This window comes from Manis javanica, chromosome 1 (assembly GCF_040802235.1).
Source record: "Manis javanica isolate MJ-LG chromosome 1, MJ_LKY, whole genome shotgun sequence".
NCBI lineage: Eukaryota > Metazoa > Chordata > Mammalia > Pholidota > Manidae > Manis > Manis javanica.
The window spans coordinates 203,923,368-203,936,346 of record NC_133156.1 but is presented as its reverse complement, the minus strand read 5'-3'; the positions used below and the strand labels follow the sequence as shown (position 1 = coordinate 203,936,346).

The window sequence follows — 12,979 nt, the reverse complement described above, 5'->3', positions numbered from 1 at the left end:
CTGAATGTGGCTATGTGTGAGAAAAACAAACAAACAAACAAACAAAAGAAAATAGAAGGGAAGATGGCAATCTCCTCCACCCTGCTCGCTGTAGACAAGAAAGAAAAACTGTTACCAGTAACATTGGACTGTTAAGTGCTGAAAGAGCAGACATAAAACAATGATATCTTACTCTTTTGGTATCTTAGGCTACTATATCATCAGTTTCAAGTAAGTAATTCCCTAAGAACAGAACCCCACCTGTCATTCTCAGGGGATACCTGTATCATAGGGAGCACAAACTTACAAGCCACTGACACTTTAGCACAAGGTTTCACCTGAAGAACAATGATGCTGGCAAAGGCACTTTTACACCTTCTTTTCGTATGTCACAATCTGACATATTTGGTCAAGGACTACAAAAAACAACTGTGAGAGGAAAATGTGCCCCAATTTTTCTGTGAAATTTTTATAATTTTTAAGATGAATTTGAGTTAGGGGAAAAATCTGTGAGAATGTTTGATATATCTTGATATGAGTGATGGTTATGTGAGTGTACACATGTATCAAAATTCACTGAGCATCAAGTGTACACTAAGACTTGTGCATTTTATTGAATGTACCTCAAAAAAAAAAGCAGCTGAATTTAAGATGATAAAGGATAATCATGATTTGCAGAGGGAAAAAACAATCAACCAAATAAGCTTAAAAGTAGTAAGGAACAGGGTTCCAAACTGAAATGGACAAACAAAAATATTTATAGCAGTAGCAGAAAGAAAAGCTTTTGGAGATACTAGCAGAAAGAAAACAGTTTTTGGAATGAAGGGTCAGAATCACATATTAAAGTACATAGTATTTTTTTAAATTCCTTAATATAAGTAAGGTTTCCCCCTCCTAAAAACAAACCAACAGTCTTTGGGGAAAATTAAAGTATACGAAGTTGATGGGTAAACTTTCTAAGACTGAACTGTTAAAAGGATACAGGAGGAGACACACCAGAAGACTTAAGAAAACCATTAATATTTGGAATAAAATCAACTGCTTTAGCAACATAATTATAAGAAACCATATTTTCATCTGTCTTAAAGCTGTTTCATCTTCCATTTCTTTGTGAAAGAAATGGAAGTTTTGTCTTTGGGAAAAGATAAGTAATGTTGAATTTTAAAACTTACAGGGAATATGTATATGTATTCACCAAAAGACATATATAGTAGCACTATTACTGACAGCCAAATAGGAAAACAACTCTGTCTATAAATTATACAATGGATCAATTGTAGTGTACTTATACAATGTAGTATTATACAGCAATAAGGATGAACAAACTACTGCTACAAGCAGCAAGATGGATGGAACTCACAAGTGAAAGAAGCCAGGCACAAAGGAATTCATACTGGGTAATTGCATTTACATGAAGTTCAAAAACAGGTAAAACTAATCCAAGCAATTAGAAAGATAGATTTAGGGTGGAGGTAGTGGCTGGTAAGGCACTGGGGGAAAAGGGGAGGAGGACAAAAGCAGGATGGATGGACTTCCAGGATGCTGGCTATGTTTATTTCTTGATCTATGTATTACTGGTTACACAGATGTGTTCACTTTGTGTAAAGTCATCAGGCTACACACCAATGATTAGTGCGCTTGTAAACTTTCATTAAAACCTTAGTTTAAAAAAGACTAATAAAATTATTTCCAATTTAAGTAATTTAAGTAACTCTGTTAAGTTATAGAGACAATTATAGGCTGTTTCTAAATCAAATGACTGCCAATTTAAATGACCCTACATACTGATGCTCCTTACCTGCTCATTTTTTCTCCTTTCTCCATCCCAATGGAAGTGAATCTTCATTCAATGAAAGTGAAATTTAAAGAAAAATTTTAGATCAGAAGTAGATTAGGAAACAATAAATGTGTAAGGTAAGTGATTCTTGCAGGAATCTTTTGCTCTCCCTCTCCCCTGATGCACTTATTTTGCCTCTGAGGAAGCATTCCTACCAGAAAAAGTATTTTTCCTAATTGCTTGTTTCTCCTATTTCTTTTATTGGGCCTAAAATAAAATGTGTCTAAATAATCAGTTTCATAAAATGCGAATGCATTTCAAAGAATTATGGTATATCAGTCATTTGCTCACAACTGTGAATTAGTTCTGTGGCAACTTATAACATATCGCTGACCTTCTATGTAAAGAAAAAATGAGTGACTCCACAATTTCTTTCACCATTCACTTTGCCAAAAATAGTAGGTTTAAAAATATAGTATCTTCACCCCCGCCAACCATTTCCTTTAAGGAAGTCTTCCTTGATCCTTCATCTCTGCCATGATACAAACCTGGAATTACCCCTGCTTTTCATTTATTAAATTCTACTCACATCTAATTTTCCTTAAAGCCTTTTTTCCCCCAAAAAGGCATGATGAAAAAGTATGATTATGTGGGAAGAAACAATTACTAGTGACACATATATACCAACCCTATACATCTCAAAATATAAAGATAGATAAAAAACAGTTATATGTTCTTCCCTATTCCCTTCCTCCTGTTAGATTCTCATAAAAAATTCTCATGTGCTTATATATATATTATATTTTACATGATGATGCAAGATACAAAACCAATACTTGAGTGTAAAAAGAATTCTCTTATCTATACCCAAATAGAGTCGGCACACCAGCAAAGGCTAAATTAAATAAGTTCAAGTCAGTTATCAATACATGGTACTAAAGAAACCAATACCAAAGGCTGACTCATATGTAGCCAGTTAATCCCACACTAAAGAAAAACTTTCAACAAAGATTTTGGCATAACCTAATAAGACTGGAAAATGGGTGGTGCTGTACACTAAGAGAAAATAGAAAAGCAGATTCTTACTCCATTTCTGTCACACAAATAATTTCTAGGCTTTGAGAATTAGAAAATAGGCTCTCTTCACAAAAAACATGAATGGTACCTCCTCTCTCATGATGTGTTAGTATTCTTCAATGTTTTTTTACGGTTTAAAAACCTTAAACCTTAAAATTGAGAGAATAGGATTTAGTAACTTTTTTCTCCTTCTCTGAATATAGTCACACAATTTTCCATTTGCTAGAAGGGAACAATTTGTTTCCGTTATAATATTTGACAATGGATTTTTAGAAATTGGGAAAGTAAGCAAATAACATACAGACCTTATATTTGCTTTAACATGCTACCTTACTTCAGGTGTTTTAAAATAAGAAAGTATACAATTAATGTATTCATTTTCAAAGTATATATTTTCAGTATTTGTCTTCAACTAAAATAAATTATGTAAAGGAAGTTAGTTGGTTTCATTTCTCTATTTTCTAAGGATTAAGTTTAAGTACATTTCTTCTGTTAAACAAATGTATATTAAAATCTAAGCTATGCATGTAAAGACATCAAGCTACAGTGAGAAAACAATAGTCCACAAACCTGTCAAAGTTATCAGTGAAGTCTAATTTAACTCTCATTTTTTCCTTCCTGAAATAGTCCAGTCTATAACCATGAGCTAAAATGACTTAACAACCTTTATTCATAACTCATGAGTAATTCAAGGGAAATCTACCCTTCTTCATACAATAAGTGATCTCATTAATAAGCTAGGAAAACATGCTAGCCAATCAGTACAATCTCTTCTGGAGACAAATATACATGAGAGGTAAAATTATGATCAGAAGGTTACTTAGGAAACGTGAAACTAGATGATATAACAAAAATCGATGGTATCAGATTACTATATCAGTCTCCAATAGGGTAGACTGGATACAGATGTGCTGCAAGGGGTAGGTCATTCTCTTCCCTGAAAGTGATGGAGACATTTTGCCAAATGTATTCTGGTATCTCCCTGTTTGTGGAAAGGCTGGGTGATATAAATCAATCTTGAAATTCTTCTCACTACTTAGACTGCATTCACACTGCCATGCAATGTACATCTTACAGAACTACTAAGAGGATTAAACGAGATAGTATATAACAAAGTGCCTGGTATAAACTCTAATACATAAGCAGAAACAGAGTCAATGTTTAAATATCCATTTCTTCTGTTTCCTTATTCTTTATTCAAAGAATATTTCATTTCATAAAACATAAGATTAACGATTCACAATTATAAACCAGTCTCTCTGAGATTATACCAAGTCACCTAAGATTTTATTTTGGGGTATGTCAGAAACTCTTTTAATGACTTATGCACACTCTTACCTTTTGAGTTTAGCATTATATATGACTGATTCCATTCCTTACTATTATTTAAAAGAGCTGCTATTTATTGAGCATCTACTAAGTGGTAGGTACTTTATTATCTCTTATCCTTATAATTCCATAAGGCAAGTGCTATCATTTTAAAGATAATGAAGTAAGGTTCTAAAATGTTACACTGCTTGCCCCATGCAAACAGCTCCTTAGTGGTGTAGCCAAAATTAGAACCCAGATCTGCCTAGCTCTAACTCTCAGCTCTTTCCATCATACTCCGCAACTGTCTCATTCTTTATATTTTATTTTTCTACAACTTTAGTTTCAGAGGGTAACAACAGAAATTTGGGAGTACCTTGCTAGTTCTCTGGAAGACAAGAATGCAATTCAAAGAGCTGTCGAAATTATTGAAACAGAAGGTCTAAAACAGAAAAACAGTGCACCAAGATTAACACAAAAAAATTTACTTATTAGTTAAGTATAAATAGCGGGACAGTAAGAGATCTCAACTTGAAATAATTATTATAGACTGTTTATTTTCAATGTTTCAAACAGGAAAATAACCCAAAAAACAAAATATTCACTAGCCTTGAACTCTGCCAAATCTAAGTCTGAGGTCCTTACTAACAGATCTGGATCTACTGGTAGTTCTTAACTTATGTGGTAGGTCTCCAACCTGGCTGGCCTTTCCTTGGGTTTGCAAGAATTTCCAGGAAAGAGGGAGAAAAGTAGTACAGGGACAACCTATAGGCCTCATCAGCATAACTTTACCATTAGCATTTTTACTATCCCCTTTCTGTCCCTCAAATAATTTGTAAGCTTTGCGAAAACAGGCTCTCTCTCTACACACACACACACACACACACACACACGCACACACACACACACACACACACATGCATGGAGTTGGGTGGCATCTCTCCTCTCATGGGATGTAAATATTTTGAAGGTTTAGACAGCAGATGGGAGAGTAGTGCCCCAGAGTACTCATTTCCTAAAACAGGAAAAATCATGTTCCTTGTCTAGAACTCTTAGGTAGGAAGGTTGCAGAAGTTCCTTATACTATAAGGAGTTAAGAAGAATCTGAAGGCAAAATCTCATAGGCTGGAACAATCTCACAGAAAGTATGATTAGCATGCATGACTAGAACACTAAGTTTCCTGACTACTGACTATTATAAATGTGTATCTCTATCAGGAATATTTTATGTAATATTATATGTACTGAAGTATTTCAACAAGTTCTTTTTTTAAAAAAAAAAAGTCACAACCCTATTAATTCCAGAGTCATCATAAGAGTTTTATCTCACAAATATAGAATTAAAGAGACTGATTACATTTTTACTCTATATGATTTCAGAGTAGAAATAGCAAAACCCATTAGTACATTGTCTTCATTAAATTTCTTGAACTGTAAACGATCACAGTTAACATTTCAATACATCAAAACAATCTTATGAATTTTCCAATAACAAGAACAAAAATTTACACCTATTACCAAAAACTCCCTATCAAGATTATTTTCAGATGTCAAATTTCATCTTTTATAAAAACAAAGTGAGAAACTAATAAAAGTGATTAATTTCAGGTAGGAGAATTTGGTATCTCAAGGCAAGTGAAGAAGGGGCTTTTGAATTTGTATCATGTGCATTTTATTACCTATTCAAAGTAATCACTTTTAACAATGAAAAACTAAAAGTCCTCTTCTGCAGACATTTAAGCTTTCCTCATACTTCTAGAAAAAGACAACCAAACTGATAGCAAGATAAATTCAGCAGAACAAGTTGCAAAAACTAAATCCTTCTAGGATTTTAAAAGAAAACAAATATTAAAAATCCAACCGCACACCACTTTCAGTTTCACTCAATCTGGAATATATTATCAAAGTGTCCCTATGTGGAACACAAATTATTTTATACTAGCTTAGAGTGGTGTGTGAAACCTAAAACACAGGAATTTAAATTAAAAGATTAAAATGGCTAATGATTAGTATTCCATCTTAAGACAGTGGGCCATTTCAGATAACAGGAGTGAAGACAGCATTCAATGAAATACCCAGGCCAATTACTTCTCCATGTGGGGTGTAAGAAATTCTCCCCTACAGAAGGCTTTGAAAAGTCTTCATAAGGTTTCACTCTATAAGGTTTTGTTTCTCCTTCAAACACTGGCAATTACATGTAAGAGAAAGCATGTGTGCATTTTTTTAAAAAGAGATATCAATGAAGTCTTTAGACCAATCACCTTGTGGGTGAAGAAGCAACTAAAAACCAGTCTGACAGAATTTCTGCTCGAAAAAAAATACTCTCTTAAGTTTTATTACCACTCAAAAGCCTGAAGTCCTTCCTTTATGTGAAATAACTTTGATTTTATATAGATTGAATTGATTTATCTTAAAACAGTGAGACTCACTTCAGTTCCCTATCTGTAAAGTTGTCTGACCCACTGTTGTGTAATTCTAAGACTCTAATACAAGAATTAAATATTCATTAAGAATTAGTAAAAAGTAAAACACACGCAACCTGTTAGCTGTCGTTCCTTAATTACCTTGCCAAAACTATGAAGCCCCAGTATATTCTTAAACAACAAAACCTCTCCTGTCCAAACTAGAAAGTGACACTTTGCATGCTCCTCACAAAACTTTATTAAAATAAAGAGTATTCTTGGCTAACTTCTCATCATTATGTGAACTGTACATTTTCAAAATCTAACCAAATACCAATTTTCAAAGAATTACATATTTTTACATAAAGCTAGCAAATCTTTATTATTTTAGTCTCTTAATTCATCTTAATGTTTTATTCGTTTTGAAGTCATTTACTTGTCCTCTAAAAGACCCATAGCATTTTCCCTAAAGGCTAATCAGCAGTTGCGTTCTTTTCCCCTCTGTGCCAACATAGACTCTCCAGAACAGTTTATACTAGTTGCAGCAAAGCAACTATTCTACAGTGAATGATTTGCCATTTAGTTAAGTAAACACCGAAATTTTGACTTCATGAACGTCTTAAACAACTAGTGGACATCAATGAAAAGAAAATTCACACTCGCACACGACTGCCAACAACCAAGTCACTTTACTTAAAAGATAAACAGACTTTAGTAGCTAGTAATTCCAAACAAATGAAGAAAAGTGTCCGAGATGAAAAGTACCTCAACTGAGTTTGAAATTACACACAAACCGTGAAAAGGAGATTCAGAATAAACACTTAAAAATACACAATGGGACTAAATTAAGTTTGGCCCGAAAGGATTTGATGCAACGCTAATGTTATTAACAAATCAGTACATCTTGAAAAAGCTTACTTCTAGCCATAGAATCCTTATTATGCTACAATTTCAATCCACTATTGTTTTCTCAAAGATTTTCGTGAACTCTGTTACATCGTGCCAATTCTGGAAAGAGACATGCATATTATCTGAATGGAACACAGGAGAACCCTGATATGCAAATATGAAAGGAAATGATGAAACTACAAATATTTTTAATTTACAAAAAAATATTAGGTAAATGTATCAAAGAATCATTAAAACGTTTACCATCAATGTTGCACAAGACCTCTAACTGGCTTGAAACATTACATTCTTTCAAGCAACATACAGTGTGTGAATTGCTTTCTCAAGGACTATCTATACGAGTAACTAGTGAAAACCCTTAGAACTATTTTTCAGATGATCACCTCCCTCACTCGTTCAGTATTTTCATCAAGTACAATGAAACAATTTTAAAGGAAAGAATGTATAATTTTTAAAAGGCATTTAATCTCAATTTCCTTAATCAAAAGAGGTGTGACAAGCAATGCATGTAAATTTAACCTTAATCCGCCAACGAAAACACGCAAAATGTCTCCTAACAATTCCCCTTCTCCTTAAAACAACAACCGTACACATAAATATGGTACTGATCTCCACCCCCCACTGAAAGAAGCTAAAAAAGAAACTAGTTACGTCCGGAGACCAAGGTGCAACACCCCATCTGATAAGCCTCCCAAAATATCCACATCATCAAAGTAGAATTGAACATTATTTCTGCTAAAGCAAGAATCCAACCCACCGGAGCTTCAGCCTTTAGACAATGGTGGTTACCAGACAGAGCTGCACAGTTGAGTTCAAATGACACATTTCACTAGGCCTTGGACACAACACACACACTCTCCCAAGAGGCCAGTTCTAAGGAAGGGGCGTTCAAACCCCACCAGGAGATGGAGGGTAGCACGGTGGCGTATGGGTTTGCTAGGCGAGAGGGGTGTCCACAGAACGGAAGGGTAACCGCACTGCACGCGAGGGAGGGGGCTGGAAATGGCTGATGGGTTCTATATTTATTTATTTAAAGGTCTTGATTTAACGGGTCCTTCTCGGGGGTTCTGTAACTAAAGCCAAACTGCGCAGCAAACATTGTGGGGTTGAAAGAGGAGTCGCTGCTCCCCCTACCCCGTGACTACGGAGGGGGGGCGGGGGAAACAAGTTCCCCGGCCAGCACCACAGACCACTCCGATTCCCCTCTCCCCCTCCTCCACAGGAAAGGGGAGGCTAACACAGAAAAGGGGGAAAACAAGTTCCCAGCCAGCCCCGCCGCCAGATCACTCCCAGCCGTTCCCCCCCACCTTCTGTTAGAAGGGGGAGACTAAACCGTGGAGGCAGAAGAAAGGGGGGAAACCCCAGCCTTCGCCTCCTCCCAGCTACCAACAGATTCGTACGGGGTCCGTGAGCGAGCCGAAAAGCCAAAGGGATGGGTGGGGGTAGAGGTGCTGAGCCCCCGAAACCAAACAAAGCGCGGCCTGAGCTAGAACCCCGGCGAGCGGGGAAGCCGCGGCTTTTCCTGCCAGCCGGGGCCCAGGCCGGGCTGACACTGCGGCACCGGGGGACCCGCCTCCGCTCAGCCTCCGTCTCCCATCCCCGGGACGCACAGCCGCCCCCTCCCGCCCCGGCCTCCCTCCCTCCCCGCGGGTCCCGGCCCGCCGGGCGCTCAAGCCGGCGTCGGCGAGGAGCGGCGCGGCCTTACCCCGCTCGCCGGCGTTGTTCCGCTCCTGGGGCAGCGGCGGAGGCGGCGGTGGCGGCGGCGGAGGCTGCTGCTGCGGCGGCGGCGGAGGCTGCTGCTGCTGCTGCTGCTGGGGCGGCTGCGGCGGCGGCTGCTGCGGGGGCTGCTGCTGCGGTGGCTGCACCGGGCGCGGCCGCGACACTCGCCTGGGTCTCCGGTTGGCGGCTCGGACGGAGTTCATTTGCCGGGCTGAAGTGGCGGCGTCGGCGGAGGGACACACACACGCACACGCACAGCGAGCTCCGAGCCGGAGGGGGTGGGGAGCGGGGGCAGGAGGACAGGGGGCGAGGGGACGGAAGGCGGTGTGGGTGGGAGGGCGAGGGGACCCCGAGTCAGGAGAAAGGCCCGCGGAGACAGACAGCCCGAGAGGCCGAGCGGGCGGGCCTGACGCGCCGGGAAGGCCGAGGCCGCCGGGCGGGGCGGCCGCGAGGGACGGAGACAGAAAGACGGGCAGAGCGAGAGAAAGAAAGGGCGTCCGCCCGCCTGGGGAGCCCGAGGCCGAGCCGGCGGCGGCGGCGGAGACAGACCCCGGTCCCGCCGACTCCCGAGCGGCGACTCCGGCGGCGGGGGGAGTGGGCGGGCGGGTGAGGAAGGAGAAGGAGAGGGAGAGGGGAGGGAGGGAGCAGGGGCGCCCGGCTCTTTTTTCTCTTCCCCCACACCCTGAAAGAGATTTCTGTGAGGAATTTTTTTCTCTTTCTTCGGCCTCTTCTCTCTCCGCCCCCCCTTCTCTCCTCGGCGAAGGGGAAATGAGTGTGAAAGGAGGAGATAGGGGGAAAAAGGCGTCGTCGGTCCTCCTCCTTAAAGGAACCTTTCCTCCTCCTCCTCAGCCCCGTCGCCTCTGCCTCTGCTGCAGCTCCGTGGCAGGAGGAGCCATTGACACAGCCGGAGCCTCCACTCGCCCAGTCGGTCCCTCCCCGCCGCGGGGCTGGCCAGGGGCGCGGGGGAGGGCCGCGGGGCGGCGGGAGGAGGGGTAAGTGGGCTGGGAGGAAGAGGGGTGGGGATTCCGACAGAGCAGCCAATGGTGGGCGCCCACACAACCTTCGGGCCAATGGGGTATCCGTTCTTAGGGTGAAGTCCCTTCCTTCAACTCCCCGTTTCCTCTCTCTCGGGTTTCCTCCCTCCCTTGCCGAGGAGGGGGCTCGAGACGGGGAGTGTAGTGGGGCGAGGGATAATGGGGAGGTATCGGGGCATATAATGGAGCTGGGGGGTGGGCGAAGAGAGCGCTAGTGCGTAGCGACGGTGCTGCGAGAGGAGGTGCTCGGAGGAAAGGGCGGGGGCTGCTGATGTAATGGGGAGAAGTGATTAATTCTCCGGTTAGCTGTTTCAGTCTTCCCCCACGCCCCCACCTTCACCGATTTTTTAAGCGGAAAAAAAAAAGTGGAGCAAAGGAGCTGATCTTTAGTAACTCGGATTTTCTGTGGTAGGTAGGTTCAAAGTCTGAGCTGTAGGGAGCGCTAGAGAGTCTGTGCCCTTTAGTCAATCTAAGGGTATTTGCAAATCTAAGGTATAAGCTTTGAGCTCGGTTACCGAAGTTTGGAGTCGGTAGTCTAAGAAGTCATTTAGATCTTGAAAAGGTTTCGGTCAATAGGCAATAGACCTTCGGTCAATTTACTTTTTGAAAGCGTGGTCTATATAATGTTCGGAAAATAATATGTGAGAAAAGGAGAGATGTTGAGGTTATGATTGTTTATATGATTAAAAAAAACAACCTATTTTACATCCCACAAACTCAAAGGAAAAGAAAAACCCCCAAGAGGAATTACCTTTTGTATCTGTATCTGGTCTCCTCGGCACAACCTCTCCCCAAGGAAAACGGGTTTTTATTCCCTAGCTCTTGTGATGACTGAAAAAAACACATTTTCTCAATTCTCTCCACTCTCCTTTTGTTTATCAATATTTGGATGTGGTAAAACTGGCAGTTAGTACCTGATTCTCTAGTTTTCATGCCTTTCTCGGTGATTTCTCGTTCGAGTTTGATCAGTTGCCATCTGGGTTTAAGGTAGAATACTAAGCGTCTACCAAGTATGATAAAGTGAGGTGGAGGAGGAGAAAATCATGTATTTCGGGAGGGAGGAGGGGGCAAGAAGAGGTGAGTCAGTCCCTGATTTGAAATGTAACTCTATGGAAATTACCTTTCTAGATATCAGGGTCCCCCCCACCTTTTAATGACAACTTATTTTGCACTACATAATCCTGTTTTCAGTTTTTTTAAATTACGTGATTTTGAGATGATCTCTCTTTGGTCCTGAAAATGGAGAAACTTAAAAGTTTCCGTCTCAAAAAAGTATTTGAGGAGGGGGCTGTTAGGAAACAACCAAAGGACTCCAGGTTTTTATGGTTTTTAACTAGGTGCAAATGGGGAAATTTTTAGATTTAGTTCAAATTCAGGGGGAAAAAAATTGCAGGAAGATTACGTGCTATTACACTTAAGTGGATTCATAATTCTGATTTTTCCAAAAATTTACTTTTTTATTTAACAAGTACTTGTTGGTTCCTTCTGTATATGCATTACTATGTAAGGTGCTATAGGAAATACCAAAAATAAAAATAAAAGGCAAAACCTTGGGTATAAAGAATTTATATTTTGGTATGGCACAGATGAAGATTTACTCACATTAATTCACGTGGATAAAGAAAATGTAGATTTAAGTTTAATTTCTGTAATTTTTAACCTCAAAGTTACAAAAGATAACCACGTCTTTTTTTATTTATTTTTTACATAAATGCTGAGTCAAATTTTATTAACCTCCCTCCCTCTCATTCTAAGATATGATGGGGGTTGAGGGTTGCTGTATAAGGTATAAATGGAATGTCTCACATATTTGGCATCCTAGATTTCTGAGCTTATTACAGCAATTCTCTGGCACGTGGCAGTAAGATGCCCTGTTCTAACAAAACCAGTATATTATGACAATTTTCTGGGAGACAGAAGTGAAGTGTCTTGAGAAGGAAGTGCCTTTTTCTAATTCATATAGTGATTAGTGGGTTGGTAGCAGCCCTGAGAAATGGGAAGGATGACATGGCATGAGGGAAGGGCTCTGAGGCATGCGTGACAGTCCTTGTGGTGTCCCCTGGTATGGAGTGGCTGGTATGATCTGAAAGCAGGACTGCTAGTCTCAGAGGTAAACTAGGTCATTTCTGTCCTTTGGAGATGTCATGCTGGTTTCTTTGCTTAAGTCCATACCTGGGCCATTTGCCCTATACAGTGTAATCTCACAGTACTGACTGTAGGTCTTTGCAGGTCCATTGACTGTCAGAGTGCCACTCTCTCCTCTAACTGAAACAAATGGGAACTTCTGGATTCCCTGAATGTCACATGTAGGCACTGATGAGCCAGGATCCTTGCTTAGGGCTCATCTGTTGAGCCATCTTCCCTTACCAATGTTGCATTATTCCCCTTTTGTCATATTGAACATGCCATCAAGCTGAAAGCAGAGCTCCTGGAGGACTCAGTCTCTCACAAACCTGCCCAGGGAAGCAAACAACCGGCCCGTTTTCTTGGATTTCCCCATATCTATGTGAATACTTCAACTATGTACCTCAAGTTCTTGTTTCCACCCTGGGAAGAGATGGAAAGTACATACCCTGGGGCTGATTACCTCTTCTTTGTCCCCTTTTCTCCTTTCCATCATCCCTGAGGGCTATAAGAAATGGATTTTTCTCCTTCATGTATGTCAGGAGCTTTCCTTATGTACTACATCCTCTTCATTCTTGTGATGGCATCTGCTCTGTTCCCTTTCTTGGAGCCATGATGGCTGAAATTGGTGGGGGAGCAAGAGAGAAACT

General features: G+C 40.7%; 1 protein-coding gene across 1 annotated transcript in view; it reads right to left on the bottom strand.

Moving 5' to 3' along the window:
* The window catches only part of FBXO11 (F-box protein 11), a 105,807-nt gene extending 95,686 nt beyond the window's left edge, over window positions 1-10,121 (bottom strand). Inside the window, exon 1 of the mRNA XM_037024441.2 lies at window positions 9,158-10,121. Coding sequence (XP_036880336.1) covers window positions 9,158-9,374 — 217 coding nt within the window. The 5' untranslated portion in view covers window positions 9,375-10,121. The remainder of the gene's footprint in view (window positions 1-9,157) is intronic.
* Between the last annotated feature and the right edge of the window lie 2,858 nt (window positions 10,122-12,979).